The 17,380-nt window shown below is 49.2% G+C and overlaps 1 protein-coding gene across 1 annotated transcript in view; it reads right to left on the reverse strand.

The window, feature by feature from the left end:
* Positions 1-14,808, reverse strand: part of LOC122423844 (RNA helicase Mov10l1-like) — a 57,993-nt gene extending 43,185 nt beyond the window's left edge. The window contains exons 1-5 of the mRNA XM_043441263.1: positions 14,695-14,808; positions 12,792-12,976; positions 7,184-7,346; positions 2,864-2,976; positions 2,217-2,404 (exon numbers count right to left, since the gene is read on the reverse strand). Coding sequence (XP_043297198.1) covers positions 2,217-2,404; positions 2,864-2,976; positions 7,184-7,346; positions 12,792-12,976; positions 14,695-14,791 — 746 coding nt within the window. The 5' untranslated portion in view covers positions 14,792-14,808. The remainder of the gene's footprint in view (positions 1-2,216; positions 2,405-2,863; positions 2,977-7,183; positions 7,347-12,791; positions 12,977-14,694) is intronic.
* Positions 14,809-17,380: the final 2,572 nt, after the last annotated feature.

Raw genomic sequence — 17,380 nt, forward strand, 5'->3', positions numbered from 1 at the left:
GAAACCACAAGCCTGCTGACTCCAGAGGAGAGGGGGACCAGCAGTGATACTGAGGGTCTGAGAGCAGGCTGCCTCCACCAGAGCGGCCCAGGGACCCAAGCCCGCTGCACCCAGAGGGAAGGGCGTTCAATGCTCCTCCTCAGACCCTCCCCTCGGCTGGAGGGAGGCACTTGGCTTGTTAGGGACCCATTTCATTGGGGAGAAGAGTCTGGCTTCAGAGTATCTGAAACTAAAGGAGGATTTTAATCTTTAGAAAATGGGCAGACGCCGCCCTCCCCTGGGAGGGACTGTTCGCCCCTCTGTGCTGACAGGGCTGTGAGCTGCAGGTGCTGCATCCACCACTCACTCGCAGCTCCTTCCCATCCCTGACCCACCCCATGCCACTCACAAATGGGCTCCTTCACACCCGCCCCTGTCCACACACCAGCAACATCCTCGACCTCAGCCTGCCCACCCCCTCAGACCCACTTCAGTCACACACCCCATCCCGTCTTCCTCGCCTTGGTCACATAGCCAGCCCTGCCGAGCCTCCCCCAGCCCAGCGTGCTGTGGCAGTGGCCATCTGTCCTACAGCCCGCCCACCACCCAGGGGCTGAGAACTGGCTAAAGGGCTCAACCCACCCAGAGCCTGGGGGGCGGGCCTGGACAGCACCACAGGCTGGGCCTGGAGGAGCACGGGCCCTGCTGCGCACACAGCACTGCTGCTGGCCTTTGGACCCTCGAGTGGGCGGAGGACAGTGGGTCTGAGGGCGGGGCGGCACCCTCGACTTGGGGCTAAAGCCGGAAGGCGGGACCAGCTCAGGAGGAGGCAGGGTCAGGGCAGTGGCACAGGCCACAGTGCTCGGGGAGCACCTGCTGGGCCGCGGGCTCCCTGCGAGGACAGCCGCTCCAGCCGCAGGGGGACATGCCTGTCATCACGCGCCCGGGACCAGGTCCCCGCCCTGGATGGAGCAGAGGCCACTGCAGCCGGGGCCCAAAAGAGGCTCACCTGAAGCTTGCCACCCACAGCCAGGGAGCCCCTGCCCATGCCCCCACCCACTCCATTCAGCAGACGTGAGTCCTCTGGAGACAGAGGGCTGCAGGGCAGGGCAAGGGAACTGAGCAGAGAGGCAGACAGGTGGAGCAGTAGGGATCCAGAGTCCTGCTGATGGACACACTGGCCCTGAGGGTGTGCTGGCAGCTCTTTCTCCCGGATGGTCATCTGGGCCAGTCCCGGCCACCCGCCCACGGTCCGCCCATGCCCACAGCCAATAGGAACCCAGTTAACGGCGGCATAAAGAGGACGGTCACGGAATCATGCGTCTCAACGACCTGGGGTCTCCTGAGAGCGGCACGAGGTTCTGAGCAACCATGACACCCATATGGGCAGGGCCCCGGCTTCTGCTCCAGGCAGCTGGCGGCCAGCACGATCACGTGGCAGGGTGGTCCTCACACCCCTGGGCCCATCAGACAGGCTGAAGCCAGAACTCCTCAGCCTCTCTGCTGGTAGGGGCGAGGGCAATGTGTCTCACACACTTCACTGCTCCGCAGATGGGCCAAGTCATTCTCCAAAAGGGGAGCAAGCCCCGTGGGGCAGGAGCACGTGCCCACAGGTGGTCTGGACGCGGCAGGGCCGCCTGCATGTCCCCTGCTCTGCCCACACCTTATCTGCAGCACACCTTCCTGGCCAGGCCGGTAGCCCACTTCTCCTGAGACAGGCTCCCCGACTTGAGGCTCACAGACCCTCCTCCCACATGTGACCTGCTCCTGTGGGACCACAGGACAAATAGGACTGCTTAGGAAACCGTGTATGAGTGCCCTAACTGAGCACTGGGGAGAAAGAGCAGAGGCAGGCAGGACGCAGGGCAGGGCTGCTGCTCACACCCGAGCTCGGGAATGCCTGGAGTGCTCACAAACACGCGTCAGAGGTGGAAGGTCACTGGGACACAGAGAGAAGAATACGGATACAGCAAATTCAGTAACTCTAAAAATTTGCCATGTGTAACATGTTCTGCAAAACACCAGTGTGTGAAAGAGTACAACTCACAAAACCCATGAAAACATGAAGATCATCAACATGAGATCAGGCTCAAGGGGCCATTTTTCACTCAGCCTTCAGTCAAACACAAAGACCCCTCAGCACCCAGGAGGTCTCCCTCCAACCCCGCTGGCTCAGGGGATCTTGTTTTGTTGAACCAACCCTCAGACGCACCCTGGGCCCGCTCCCGCCTGCTCACCACCTCTGCACTGGAGTCATGCACAGTGCCCTCCACACATAGCAGGACTGGCTGCTCTCCACCACCACTGCGCTGACCACATCGTGCCTGCGGGGCATGTAGCCTTCCGGAAGTTTCAGGGAGTCCAAGGTGAAGAAGATGCAATCATCGATCACCCCATTCCTCCCACAAAGGCTGGACACGCAGACCTGCAAGCAGAACACTGGGGCTGGCAGCACGTGCACAGTGAGGCGGAGACCAGCGCCCGGAGGGTGGGGCTGCTGTGGCCAGCAAGGCGCGGGCCTGGTCGCCGGTGAGAAGCAACGCCCTAGACGGCGCAGGCCAGGCAGAAGCCTGGAGCCGAGGCTTCGGGAGCAGCCCAGGGCAGGTTCCACCTCCACTCGCGAGCGTGATTCCCTCCTCTGCTCCAGCCCCGACTCCCCAGACCACAGCTCTGCGAGGAGCACAGGCAGAGCCCACACCCGCTCTCTGTGTCCCACCATCAGACACTTTACACTGAGTACCCCCGTGACCTAGAATTTAAGTACGCCTGCATGCAGGCCGGCCTCCGGCCATCTTGGTAAGAAGTCAGGGTCTTCTCTGACTCTCACTTAATCTGACCTCCCGCTGCACCCAGGACCCACGGATACTCGAGGCCTGGTACCTACCCGGTCCACACGCTTGTACCTCAGCGGCTTCACTGAGATGGCCTCGCTGCTCCATGTGCCTGGCCGGATCCAGTACTCAGCCTCCACCCAGTCTCCCTTGCAGGGCTGGAAACCTCCAAGGCAGGGAAACCAGACAAGTTACTTGGTGACATTGAAACATTAAAGTGTACAAGAAAAAAAAAAGTGTACAAGAGACTCTGAAGTTACCTTTCAGAGCATGGTTGTTACATATGTATGTAATATATAAGGTATGTATTATGTATGTTAATTATATACAACTATATATACTGTATGTGATCATATGTAATACACAATTATATGCTATATAATACACAGGCATATATATTATGTTATACATATATAGCAATTATACACATATGCATATATAGCACACATCTAACACGTGACCAAGCACCGTGGTTGACAACCGCACTGAGGTGAGCTTCAGGAGGCGTGGGTGTTCATGGCGCTCCTCTGCCGGCTCCAGCAGACACTGGGAGCGCGCGCCCACCCTCCTCGTCAGGGACACGTGGGTGCGTGGCGACGCAGGGAGGTGCACTCGCGCCCGAGGCCTGGGCAGCCGCGACCGCCCCAGCTCAGGCAGGGGAGCCCTGGGAGCCCCCTCAGCATGCCTGGGAACTGGCGGGGCAGGCAGAGACGGGAACCACAGAAGCAGGGACGTGAGGCAGCCGCTGAACTGCCGTGGTTCGTGGTGGGGCTATACCTGCTGATAACCTTTTGGTTCTTTTGTAATAAACATTTTTATTGAGCTGAGAAGACAACAGTGCCTAATAAAATACTGAGCTGTTTCTCAAGAAAGCTGATGATAAGCAGAGAGCAGCCCAAACACCTACAGACACTGCTTCTCAGCACAGGGGCCACCCAGCATGGCACGGCAGCACAAACCCACGGGAGACACAGCTCCTGGGCGCCAGTTTCCAGGTTGGTGAGTTTTTTAGGAGGATGCTGCCCAGAAGCACAAGTTAACACACCACTGAGAAATCTTTACTTGTTGGTTTGTAAGCCATGCCTTAATTTATCAAATAATTGATAATTTTGCTAATTTTTAATTCTGTATCTTCCAACATACATGAGAAGTGAAGCAACAGCTATTACTGTTAGCTGTATAAAAGTTATTTTAAAGAGAAGAACAGTGAGGCAAGTAAAAAACTAGTTCATTTTTTCCCCCATCAGAATCATGGAGTCAAAGTAAAGATTTTTGGAAGACTGTTCTATTGAAGGAGATATATCTGACGTTATTGTGAAAGCGACTGTAATTCAGTTTAAAAACCCAACACTGGAGAAAAGATTATTTGCTTTTACCATGATAACACACATAAGTGCAAGTTTTGATGGAACTGTAACAGAAACAAGGTCCCTGTGCACCAAGACACCCGTGGGGCAACAAGTACAGGAACTACCATGTGCCCGCAGGCCCAGGGCTTCCCCCACGCTGTGCCGGGCGGTGAGTGGACGGACAGGCTGCAGCCATGGAGACTGACGGAGGCACGGAGGCAACTCAGCCTCAGAGCCCCGTGGCAAAGCCAGTGTTAAAACAAACAGATCGTGGGGCCTGGTGGCCTGGTCCTCTTCGCAGCCTGAATTTTACAAATGGTTGAACCTCTGAAAAAGTGCTTTGTAAATCAACCCTTCAGTGGTGCTCCTTCCCCTTTTTTCAGGTGAGGGCTCTAAATTTTGGTTACACTTTGTTCAAAATCAGTTGGCAATTTTTAATTACAGTACTCAGTAAATGTGGAAGCAACAAATCTTCAGCTTTATGGAATTCCTAGATGGTCCAGTGGTTAGGACTCGGTGCTCTCACTGGTGAGGGCGGGGTTCACTCTGGTTGTGGAACAAGAGTCCACAAGCTGTGCGGCACGGCAGGGTGGGGGGTTGAGCGGGAGATGGAACAAAAGAAAAAAAACTTCAGTTCTGAGGCTTTTGTGAACTGCAGTTACTGGGAATACAGCCTGTAAACACGACATGGTGACACTCACTCCCATAAAAGCACCAAGAACCTGAAGCAGCGAGGCCCCATGTGTTGATTCAGCGCAGAGCTGAGCACCTGGCCATGACGCCCACCACCTGTGTGAGGAGCCGTTCAATCAAGCCCTCACTCTTAGCTGGATACACTGATATTCAGCAGTGAATAAGTTAAAACCATTAAGGCCTACAACAAGTCTACAGCTTCCAAATTTGGTGTAAGATTAAAAAAAATCACAGAGATGACTTATTTGATAGATTTCAGTTCATGAAAATATTTGAATACCTTTGTACTCACAGAGGTAAAAACCAATACTTGTGAAACATCTGGGCTAAAAAAGTTGGATATTTCAGTAGGAAAAAACCCAGACTTGTTCATAAACTCACATTCAGCAGAATCTGCTTTAAGCTTACTAGTATTTCCTTAATTAAAAGGTGGCTCAGTGGTAAAGAATTCACCTGCAATGCAGATGAGGGTTAAATCCCTGATCTGGGCAGATCCCCAGCAGAAGGGAATGGCAACCCACTCCAGCATTCTAGTCTGGGAAATCGCATGGACAGAGGAGCCTAGTGGGCTACACTCCGTGGGGGTCACAAAGAGCTTAACATGACTTAGCGACTGAGCATACAAAAGCCTACAGGGAGAGCCCATCAAAGGTGCCTACAATTTCAAGTTCATCGACCATAAAATGCAGCTTTGAGGAAGACTCCAGGCCACTGTATGAAAAAATGAAGCTAAGATAACACTGAAAAATGTACGTTCCTCAGAACAATACCAGTGACATGGTATTAGGGCTGCTAAGAAATGAAAAGATGTTAAGACACACAAAGAATATAATGGCTACACAGTCAAGATTAAATTGTTTTACTATTCTTTAATGTACCCAGGTATTGTTTTTCTTTTTTTTTAGAAGGAATTTTAGCATTGCAAATAGTTTTTGAATATCAGTAAAGGCCCACCAATATAAAATAAATGTGCTAATTGATATATATATACACACACACATTTTAAAATGATTTAATCTTCACCAATTTGAATGTCCCTTTCACTTCTCCACTGTGTACCAGCTTGGCCACTCACTTGCCTGGTGCCCTGGTTATGGTCACAGGAGAGGAGCGAAGCCACGGACAGGCCACAGGGTGGGGGTGCTGAGCCCAATCTCACTCCCCACATCCTCAACCTGCTGGTGCTCCCCCCAGGTTAATCCCAACCAGAAGGCAGAGGGCAAGGCTGTGGTCCATATAGGGCAGGCCTAGGGTCAGAGAAGGGGGAGATCTAGGTAAAGGGGTCCAGCCTTGAGGTGGGTCGTAGGTCAGAGGTCTGGGATAAGCCCCAGGAAGAAGGAACCAGGTGCTGGGTCGAGGCTTTCAGAGCAACACTCTGAGGACCTCAGGGATGCTGGGAGATGAAAACTGGTCCCTGGACTGGACACATCAATCACTGAAGGGTCATCCAGACAGGGGGCACGGCCCCTCGACTACACAGCCCAGCAGAGTGTCCAGCTCACGGGCCTCCCCCCACCAAGCTCCTCTAAGTCCTGCCTGAGGATAAAGCATGTATAGGGCTGTTTCTCCTCAGGAGGGACAGCAAGGGCTCACTCATCTGGGTCTCCTCCTGCCTTGCTCCCTACCCACCACTGGAGACGGCAGGCACACAATAAATAGTTGTTCAACAAATTATGCTGACGAATTATTTCTTTAAGCATAAAAACAGAATCTTAGATCAGCTAATGTGTGTGTGCTCAGTCCTTCAGTTGAGTCTGACTCTGCTGACTCCATGAACTGTAGCCTGCCAGGCTCCTCTGTCCATGGCATTTTCCAGGCTAGAATATTAGAGTGGGTTGCCATTTTCTCCTCCAGGGGATCTTCCCAACCCAGGGATCAAACCCAGGTCTCTTGTTTCTCCTATATTGGAAACTAGATTCTTTATCACGGCGCCATCTAGGAATATCAGCTAAAACCAGATGCAATTAAAAATGTACTCTCAGAAAAGTACCAGGTTATCCCCAAGTCCTATTTTAAAACACTGGACACAACTAAAAAAAAAAAAAATCACAGTACCTCTGTACATCTATGACATTGCTGTCTTAGGTCAGGAGCAACAATTATGGAAAAGGAACAGCTACCTAGGAGTCGGCAACTGCACGACAGACGCCACAGACGAGGGGCACTGTGGCACCAGCGCCTGCTGCTGCTCCCACCACAAGCCTCCTCCAGAGGGAACCCAGACACGGCCCTTTCAGTGATGCGAGCAGTCACCTCAACTCTATCCATCAACATTTTTTAAAAACCACAAAAACTGATTGTAAATGTGAAGCAGAGACCTGCCCAGCGCACCTTCGCACACACTCTCCAGGGAGAAGTACGTGGTCTGGCTGATGTAGCCTGCGCGGTCCATCAGCGAGGTCACGCAGCCGATGAGCACCCGGGGGCTGGGGTCCGACAGCCCCCCACCGTGGCTCTTGCTGTCATCGTCCCATTTATCAGAGACAGCTTCCACCTGCAAGACAGACAAACCACCACTTAGCACATGCCGAGGACCACAAAGAAAGCCAGATACTGGCCGAGACCCCCTATGAACACTGAGGCAAAAATCCCAGTGAAACACAGGCAAACCGAATGCAGCTGCATGGTGAGGGGCTGCACGTCGTGATGGAGAGGGGTTCCTCCCAGAACACAGACATGGCTCAACAAATGCAAACCAGTCACCACCATCCAGCAATCTGGCAGAACAAATGAAAAATTACATAGTTATCTCAGTTGGTGCAGAAAAGGCATCTGATAAAACCCAACACCTTTTTTATGATAAAAATACTCAATTAACTAGGAAGACACTGGAACTTCCTCAGTACTATAAAGACCACATATGACCCAATGCTCCCATGACACTCAGTGGTGAGAGGCTGAAAGCTTTTCCCCAGGATAAGGAAAAAGGCAAGGATGTGTGCTTTTACCACTTCTGTTCAACAGAATACTGAAAGTCCCAGTCAAAGCAACTAGCCAAGAAGAAGAAATTTTAATGTCCAGATTGGAAAGGAAGAAGTAAAACTATCTATTTGAAGTTGACATCAGAAGAGCTGACTCATTGGAAAAGACCTTGATGCTGGGAAAGATTGAATGAAGGAGGAGAAGGGGACGACAGAGGATGAGACGGTTGGACGGCATTACCGACTCAATGGACATGAGTTTGAGCAAGTTCTGGGAGATGAAGGACAGGGAAGCCTGGCATGCTGTAGTCCATGGGATTGCAAAGAGTTGAAGACAACTGAGGGACTGAACAACAACAAATGATCTAATATGGGCTTCCCTGAAGACTTAGATGGTAAAGAATCTGCCTACAATGCAGGAGACCTGGGTTTGATCCTTGGGGTCAGGAATATCCTCTAGATAAGGGAATGGGGCTACCCATTCCAGGATTCTTGCCTGGAGAATTCCATGGAAAAGAAGCCTGGCAGGCTACTGTCCACAGGGTTGCAAAGAGTCAAACATTACTGAGCGAGATCTTACATCCAGAAAATGCTAAAGAATCTACAAAACACCTGTTAGAGCCAATAAACAAATTCAGCAAAGTTATAGGATACAAAATCAACATACAAAAATCAGCTGTATTTCTATTTACCTGTAATAAATGATCCAAAAAAACTGAGAAAACAATTCCATTTATGATAGCATCAAAAAAGAATCAAATACTTAATAAATTTAACCCAGAAGGTGAAAGACTTATACACTGAAACTACAAATGTGACTGAAAGAAGTTAAAGTGTTACTCAGTCATGTTCGACTCTTTGCGACCCCATGGACCGGAGCCCGCCAGGCTTCTCCATCTATTGGATTTCCCAGGCAAGAATACTGGAGTAGGTTGCCATTTCCTTCTCCAGGGGATCTTCCCGACCGAGGGATTGGACTCAGGTCTCCCGCACTGCAGGCAGACTCTTTAACGTCTGAGCCACCAGGGAAGCCCTCACCAGGAAAGAAGTTAGAGAAGACACAAACAAGTGGAAACACACCCCACGTCCACAGATTAACATGAAGACATCAATACTGCCCAAAGTGATCGATGGAGTCGATGCAATCTTGGTCAAAATCCCAATGATGGTTTTTGAAGAAACAGAAAAACCCATCCTAAAATTCATATGGAATCTCAAGGGACCCTGAATAGCCAAAACAATCTTGAAAAGGATGGACAAAGTAGGAAGGCTCACCTTTTTTGATTTCAAAACTTACTACCAAGCTACAATAATTAAAAGACTGTAGAGACATACAAAACACCAATGAAACAGAATAAAGAGCCCAGAAATAAACCCTCACATGTATGGTCAAAAGACTCTCAACAAAGGTGCCAGACCATTCGAAGGAGAAAAGGTCTTCCATGTGGTGCAATCTCCTCAAGAAATAGCGCTGGGAAAACTGGATCCCAGCATGTAAAAGATGAAGTCAAACTCTCATCCAACACCATATTCAGTAACTATTAAAAAGTGGGTTAAAGATTTAAATTTAAGAGCTAAACCTACAAAACTCTTAGAAGAAAGCATAGGAGAAAAACTTTATGATCTTGGGTTATTTTTTAAATGTGACATCAGGCACAGGCTCATGTTTAAAATGATAATTTTAATTTAAATTAAAAGTTAAAATTAAATTTTAATTTAAATTAAATTAAAAAATAAAATATGATAATTTTAGTTTAAATTTAATTTAAATTTATCATAATTTAAAAATGATAAATTGGACTTCATCAAAATTTAAAACTTCAGTGCATCAAAGGATATTACTGAGAAAAGTGAAGAGGCTTCCCTGATGGTCCAGTAGTTAAGACTCTGCTTTGGAATGTGAGGACATCGGTATGATCCCTGGTCTGGGAAGATCTCATATGCTGCTGAAGAGCAACTAAGTCCCTGCACTACAACTACTGAAGGTTAAGTGCCCTGGAGCCCATGTTCTGCAACAAGAGAAGCCACTACAATGAGAAGTCAGAGCAATGTGACTAGAGAGTAGCTCCTGCTCACCAAAACTAGAGAAAAGCCCACACACAGCAACAAAGACCCAATGCAGCCAAAAATAAATAAATTTAAAAAGAGAAGTGAAAAAGTCCACAGAATGGGAGGAAATATGTGTAAATCACACATCTGATAACAGATTAATATCAGAATATATAAAGAACTTTTACAATTCAATAAGAAAATAGTGATTAAAATATAAGCAAAGGAACTGAAAAGACATTTCTCTGAAGAAGACACATGTTGTTGTAAATGACCTATAAAGACATGAAAAGATTTTCAGTGTTACTATTAGGAAAATGTAAATCAAAACCACAATAAGACACATTCACTGGGTTGGTTACTATCAAAAAAAAAAAAAAGGAAAATAATTCACGTTGGTGGGGGCCTGGAGAAAGTGGAGCTCTGTGCTGCTGGTGGGGAAACTGTGGTGGACTCTCCAGAAGTTAAATATAGGATTACCTTACACATGCTCAGTCTCTCAGTCATGTCCAACTCTTTGAAACCCCGTATATTGTAGCTCCCCAGGTTCCTCTGTTCATGGAATTTTCCAGGCAAGAAGACTGGAGGGGGTTGCCATTTCCTAATCCAGAGGATCTTTCTGATCCAGGGATCGAACCCACATCTCCTGTCTCCTGCATTGGCAGACGGATTCTTTACTACTGAACCACCTGGGAAGCCCACAGGATTACCATATGACCATTCAATTCTACTGCAAGGTGAAGACTCCAGAGTTGAAAACAGGGACTCAAAAGGTACTTTCCCTAGCAGGATTATCTACAACAACCAAAAGGTAGAGACAACCCAGATGTCCATCAGCAGGTGAGTGGAAAAACAAAATATAATCTATACATACAACAGAATGTTATTTAACCATAAAAAGGAATGAAGAGCTGACACTTGGTACGTGGATGTACTCTGAAAATAGTAAGTCCAATAAGGCAGATATAAAAGGACTAACACACGATTCCACTTACATGAAGCATCCCAGGATAGTCAAACTCATAGAGACAGAAACTAGAACTGTGGGTTATTATTTAGTGGGTATAGAGTTTGTATTCAGGACGAAGAAAAGTTGTGAAAGTAGTGATATGGGTGCACAACAACATGAATGTATTCAGTGCCACTGAATGGCATCAAGAAATTTTAAATGGTTAACAATTTCATGTTATATACATTTTACCATGATTTAAAAAACCTAAACAAAAAATAAGCCAATAAATCCAGAGGCTAGTAGAAATGAGCCAATTCCACAACTTTCACAGTGGAAGTCAGTTAATCCTACCTAGTGTTGGTAAATCAAGTGACATAGGCATCTTCCAGAAGAGCTAAAGACAAACAAGGAAGTACTGTGTTTGAAGAGCCAGAGTCCAGGTGGAGCACGAGGAGAATGCTGTTCCCTGGGGGTGGCATGTTCCAGAGCACAGCAACTCCACAGGCCCTTCTGCCCCAATAGAGATGGTTTATGTTGGAAGCATCCGATTTGGCGCCACCAGTCATGTTCAGTACTTAAAATGTAGTTCATGAAACTGAGGAGTTAATTCTAAATTTTACTTAATTTTAATAAATCTAAATAGCGACATATGGTTGGTAGATGGTATGTCATGACCATTTAAAAAAGTAGTTGAACTCAGTAAGTTTACCAGATACCAAGTTATATACCAAAAATCAACAGATTTCCCATAAGGGAAGAAAAAGATTGAAAATACAAAATAAAATCATACTGATGATGAAATAAAATCAATACAATTCTCAAAAATAAACTTAAGAAGGAATCTGCAGAACATAAGTGAACAAAAAGAACACAAAGGAAGGCTTAAATAAGTGGACCTAATTTGTAGCTGGTGAAACTCGCCCGAATCCACGTCACTGGACCTCAGTGGATCCATGCACTCCGTGCTGGTCCAGGTGAGTCTGCGCCGAGGAGGAGAAACAGCAGGACGACTCTAATGTTCACCAGGATAAGACGAGAGCCTGGAGAAGCCCTCCACAGACAGGACGAGGGAGGCCAGCCTGCCGCCCAGACGTGGCTGTGCCACGGGGTCCGGGTGAGGCATCGGGACCGACAGGGCCCAGACAGGGTCCCAGGTAGGCGGGATGCTGGGACCTTCCAACTCATAGGAAAGACTGGACCACTCAGCAGATGACTGGCAAGCTACCAGGAAAGAAACGTCTGGTTCCTTCTTTCAGTCCACACAGCCAATAAGTTCCAGGGAAATTAAACATTTAAATGTCAATAAACAATTTTTCAGAGGAAAACCTGAGTGCATGTCTGTACTGAGAAGTATGAAAAGCCTCTCTAAGGATTCATACAAAGCCCCAGAGCCACAAGAAACAGACAGACCCATTAACTACATGGAATGAAACTTAATCCTGTAATGTAGAAAGTTTAATTTTAAATAGCTGAATCTAACAAACAAAATGTATAAAGGACACTAAAATAACTCACAGGAAAAAAATGTGAATATTTAGTCTATTTTAAGGCTTAAATGCAAATTAAAACAATAAGATCATTTATGAAAGTGACTGGTGAAGATTTCAAAGATGCCTAAGTCCACATCCTTGCCAACATAGGTGACAAGTCTCTCATCCTGCTCCTGAGTATAATTAGCACAAAGTTCTTGAAGGATAATTTGATGATAACCATTAAAATGTTAAACATGCATACCCTCTGACTAACATCAGGGAATTAGAGCATAATACTACTATATTTTTTTAAAGAAAAATTTGCTGCATAGTAGAGTTCATTAATTATCTTTGCTAACTGGATAACAAAGGGTCCAAATAGCTATCATTTGTAACAATAGTTTTTTAAATGACTAGAAGAATAGATAACGAAGTGGTAACACTGATTTCCTCCATGGCACAAAACTATAGGTTGTCTCTGAGAGGAGGATGGTGGTGCAAAGCTCAAGGTGGAGAAAATTCTTCCTCAACAACTCAGGTCTTACCCGGATTGCTTTCAGTCCATTTGACACCTTATTTTCTTCCACAACCGCAATAACTTCCTGTCCGACATTTAGAAGCACTTTGCTAGTCACAGCCTCATTGGAGAAGTAGATCAAATCATCAATCATGCCATAATCACTGCAGTATCTTGTCACAACACCCTGGACAGTTTTCAACCTGGTGTCACCTGAGACAGGTAAACAGAAAGGTTACATTGACCACAAAGCAAGTGCACACTACAGTTGAGCCTCCCAGAGAACAGTGGAGCTCAGAGCATCCTTGTGGCTAAGAGCCCTGTGGGCTGAGAACCTCCCTGGAGAGCAGAGTGCTCAGAAAGTAGGGTTTTGGAGGCAGACTTCCCAGGTTACTCCAAGGGGCACAGGTGGTAGGCACCATAGGTAGAGCTCTGACTCTAGAGCCATGTTGCCTGGGTTTGATGCCCAGCTCTTGCCCTGCCATCTGGGGAACCCTGGTCTAGGTCTGTGCCTGTCCTCATCTGTAAAATGGAGACAGTTACAGTCCAAGAGAGCTGTGTGAAGGTTATCACACGACAGAATGTGCAAAGCACAGACCTCTGCGTGGCTGGCACAGGCTGGGGGCTGCTTTAGAGCAGCAGTGGGGGAGTCACTACTGTGCACTCTCATCACCACTATTGTCTTTCTCATCACCAATACTACCAGCAGCAGGGGTAGGAGATCCAGTATTATTTCATCATACCAGGAATGGCTTCCTAGATGGCCCAATGGTGAAAGAAACTATCAGCAATGCCGGAGACCCAGGTTCAATTCCTTCTCAGGAACATCCCCTGGAGCAGGAAATGGCAAGCCACTCTAGTATTCTTGCCTGGAGAATCCCATGGGCAGAGGAGCCTGTGGGCTATAGTCCACTGGCTCGCAAAGAGTGGGACACAACTGAGCACTCAATCCCAGGCAGGCACTACTGGAAAATTCTGGGCCTGGGGGGCAAGTCTGGGACAGAGCTGGCCTGCCCTCATCCACTCAGGAGACCTGGGCCTAGAACTCCTGCTCCTTCTCAGACCCAGAAGACACCCGAGTGCCCCCCGGCCCGGCTGGAAGCCCACTGAGGCCGAGCTGTAATCCTACTGCTGCTTGAGGGGCTGCATTGACAGACAAGGCCTGGATGGGTGAAGCGACCTGCTCCAGGCCGCAGTTTGCTGAAGAGGCCAGAATGCCGGCGGCGGGGGACGGCTAATAGCACGTTGCGACAAGTAGTTCCATGACTGACGTTCTGGCTTCTCTTGCGGAGAATTTCCTGGTTTTGGAGGTTACAGAAAGCAACTAGAGACTCACTACCCAGCGCTCAAGTCTCCGACAGAAGGAGGGGTTGGGAGAAAATGACAAGAACCTTGGGTAATGTGTAATTCCGGGTGCCAGAATCACAAGTACTGCCTGGACTTCAGGAACTGGGTTCGAAAACAATTTCGAGAAGAGCAAGACCCCACGGACTAAAAGGACAGTTTAGGACAGCCGGGGTCACCCTTTCCAGAGCCGTCGACGCACCCAACTGCTGGGGCATGGACAGAGAGCGGGAACCTGTCCAGAGGGGCTGGTGTCAGGGCGCTCGCAGCGCGCGAAAAAACCAAGCGGAAAGGAGACACAGATCCTACGCTGGGAAGAGATCGCCATGAAAGAGACACGCCTCAGCTTCGAGGGAGAAGACAATATAAAGGTGACTCCCGGGTCTCTCAGACCCTGGTCTGGTCATGCCAACGCCCTGGGACCTGGCCCGGGCCACTCCCCACCCCCACCCTCAGTGCAGGCGCGGGAACCAGGCTTCGCGAGCCTCGGGGGCTACTACTAGGTCACCAGCCGCCCCCGCCCGGGCAGCGTCCAGTGAGGCCGGGCCGCCTCAGGGGCCGCGCAGCCCGCCCTCCCCGCGAGGCACCTTCCACGAGCTCGGGCCCCAGAGGCCCGGCCTCCTCCTCTGGGCAGTCCGCCTTCCTCCAGAAGAAGGAAACCACCTTGGCCGCGAGGCGCAGCATGGCCTGGGCGCCCAGCCTCAGCGCCACAGCCTGAGGAGCCCGCACGCGGCACGCCGCTCCTGCCGCCAATGGGCTGCCGCGCTCGCGCCAGCGCTCCCTGGAGCTTGGCCAATAGGGTTGCGGCGCCTGCTCCCAGCCGGTGGAGCTCAGCCAATGGGTGTGCTGCACGCGGAGAGTGGTGGGCGGTTGCGACCGTTAGTGCGGCCTGTGGGAGTGACGTCACGCCTGTGCTGGTGGGCGGGACCTGGAGCAGGTTGGCCGGGCTTCGTGCAGGCAAGCTGGGTAGGTGTGCTTGCCTCCTTCTGGGCGCGAGCCGGCTGAACGTTTGGCTGCTCGGTGCTGGTAGGTGTAGCTTTGGCAAATGTTCCTGGTGGCTCAGATGGTAAAGCGTCTGCCTGCAGTGCGGGAGACCCGGGTTCGACCCCTGGGTCGGGAAGATCCCCTGGAGAAGGAAATGGCTAACCCACTCCAGTGCTCTTGCCTGGAAAATGCCATGGACAGAGGAGCCTGGTAGGCTACAGTCCATGGGGTCGCAAAGAGTCGGACACGACTGAGTGACTTCAATTCACTGTATCAAGTTGGAGAAGTACCCCCTGCCCACTTTTCTGAGAGTTCTTACAGTGCTTGGGTGTGGAGTTTTCTCAAATGCTTTCCCTGTATCTAGTGTAATGACATCTTGTTTTTTCTATTTTAGCGTGTTGAGAATGAATTACATTGATTGAATTTTCAAATGTTAAGAAAGAAAGAAAGTGAAGTCACTCAGTCGTGTCCAACTCTTTGCGACCCCATGGGCTGTAGCCTACCAGGCTCCTCAGTCCATGGGATTTTCCAGGCAAGAGTACTGGAATGGGTTGCCATTTCCTTCTCCAGGGGATCTTCCCAACCCAGGAATCGAACCCAGGTCTCCCGTACTGTGGGCAGACGCTTTACCATCAGAGAAATGTTAAACTACCCTGCATTCCTGGGAAGCTCAACTTCCCAGGTCATGGTGTATTATCTGTTTTATGTATTGATCCAGCTTGGTGATATTTGGTCAAGGGTGGTATGTTTGTGCCTGAGTGATGAGGAATTTTTCATTTATTGCGGTGCGGGGTAGTCCTCCGGGCTTAGACCTGATTTGGCTTGAAATCTGTGCTAACTGGAACAGCCTGCCTCGTGGCCTATCAAACACATATATCTGTTTTAACAAATTCAACTTTTATATTAGTTAAAGGGCTGTTACCGATATTCAGCAATATTGCATGAACTTTGGTAATTTTAAGGGATTTGTCCGTTTTAGCCAACGTGTCAAATTGTTGGCATAAATTGTTCATAGTATTTCCTTACTATCCTTTTACTGTCTCTGTGATCCACTGTGATGAACCATCTTTCATTCCTAACTTTGGTAATTAATGTCTGTCCTCTTGTTTGTCTTCATCAGTCTAGCTACATGTTTATCAATTTTATTTATCTTTTCAAAAAATATCTTTTGGTTTCATTGACTTTTTTCTATTCACTATTTCCTGCCTTCTCTTCCTCCCCCTTCTCTTTCCCCCCTTCCACTCCTCTTCTCCTTCCTTCCCCTTCTTCTAGTTTGATTTGTGCTTTTCTAACTTTTTAAGCTGGAAAATTAGATCATGAATTTTGGAATGGAACTTTCTTCATTTTTAACACAAGCATTTAAGACCATATATTACTCTAAGCACCAATTAGTTGCATATACAATATTTTAAAAGTTTTTGTTTATTTTTGGCTGAGCTGGGTCTTTGTTGATTCGCGTGGGCTTTCTCTAGTTGTGGCGAGCAGGCTTCTCACTGCGGCGGCGTCTCTTGTCGCAGAGCATGGGCTTGTGGCTGAACCGTCCCGTGGACAGAACTCCTGCTCTCTGTGTTCTGTCTCAGGTGAGGCAGCTGCACCTCTCAGGCCGGGAACCTTCCAGTCCCCGGACTCCTGCTCCCCTCATCTCGCATCATCGGATGGCAGGTCAGCTTGACTTTTCAGTCTGTCAAGAATCTGGTGGCTTCTCACCACCCCGGCGGCTCCCCCTCCATCCCACCAACACCTGCTCTCAGCGGCTGTGCCACGGCCTGTGCTCCACCCAGCTGAACGCTCACTCTCCTGCCCTGCAAGTGCATCTCGGAGTCAAAGCCACAGCCGTCTCCACGTCCTCAGGAGCCTCATGCCTGGGCGCCTCATCTGCACCTTGCCTCGCGGGGTCACTGTGCCCACCGCCCTCCAGCCTTGCCATGACCTCAGTGCCTCTGCACCTGGGGCGCTGCTGCTCCCCTGCCCTCCTTGCCCCCCCCCCCAGTGAGGCCTACCCTAACTCCCCCAAGTAGCCCCCCACACCCTCCCTGGACTTATTTGCCATCACAGAGGAAGCCAGGTGCATCACCACAGAAGACACCCGATTAGCCCCTGTGTGCCCCATCAGGCTGTGGACTCCACATTGGAAGGGCCGTGGCCTGTCCCGCTCATCCCGCAAGTGTGTGCTGAACGGCGAGGTGAATGTTGATGCATGAGCAGGACCTGGGCAGCACAGAGGGAGGGGGGCACTTTAGGAACAGAGTTCGTGCGAGGGGTGGGGCTTGTTCTAGAGACTGGTGTTGC

The sequence above is a fragment of the Cervus canadensis genome, chromosome 21 (genome assembly GCF_019320065.1).
Source record: "Cervus canadensis isolate Bull #8, Minnesota chromosome 21, ASM1932006v1, whole genome shotgun sequence".
Taxonomy (NCBI): Eukaryota; Metazoa; Chordata; class Mammalia; order Artiodactyla; family Cervidae; genus Cervus; species Cervus canadensis.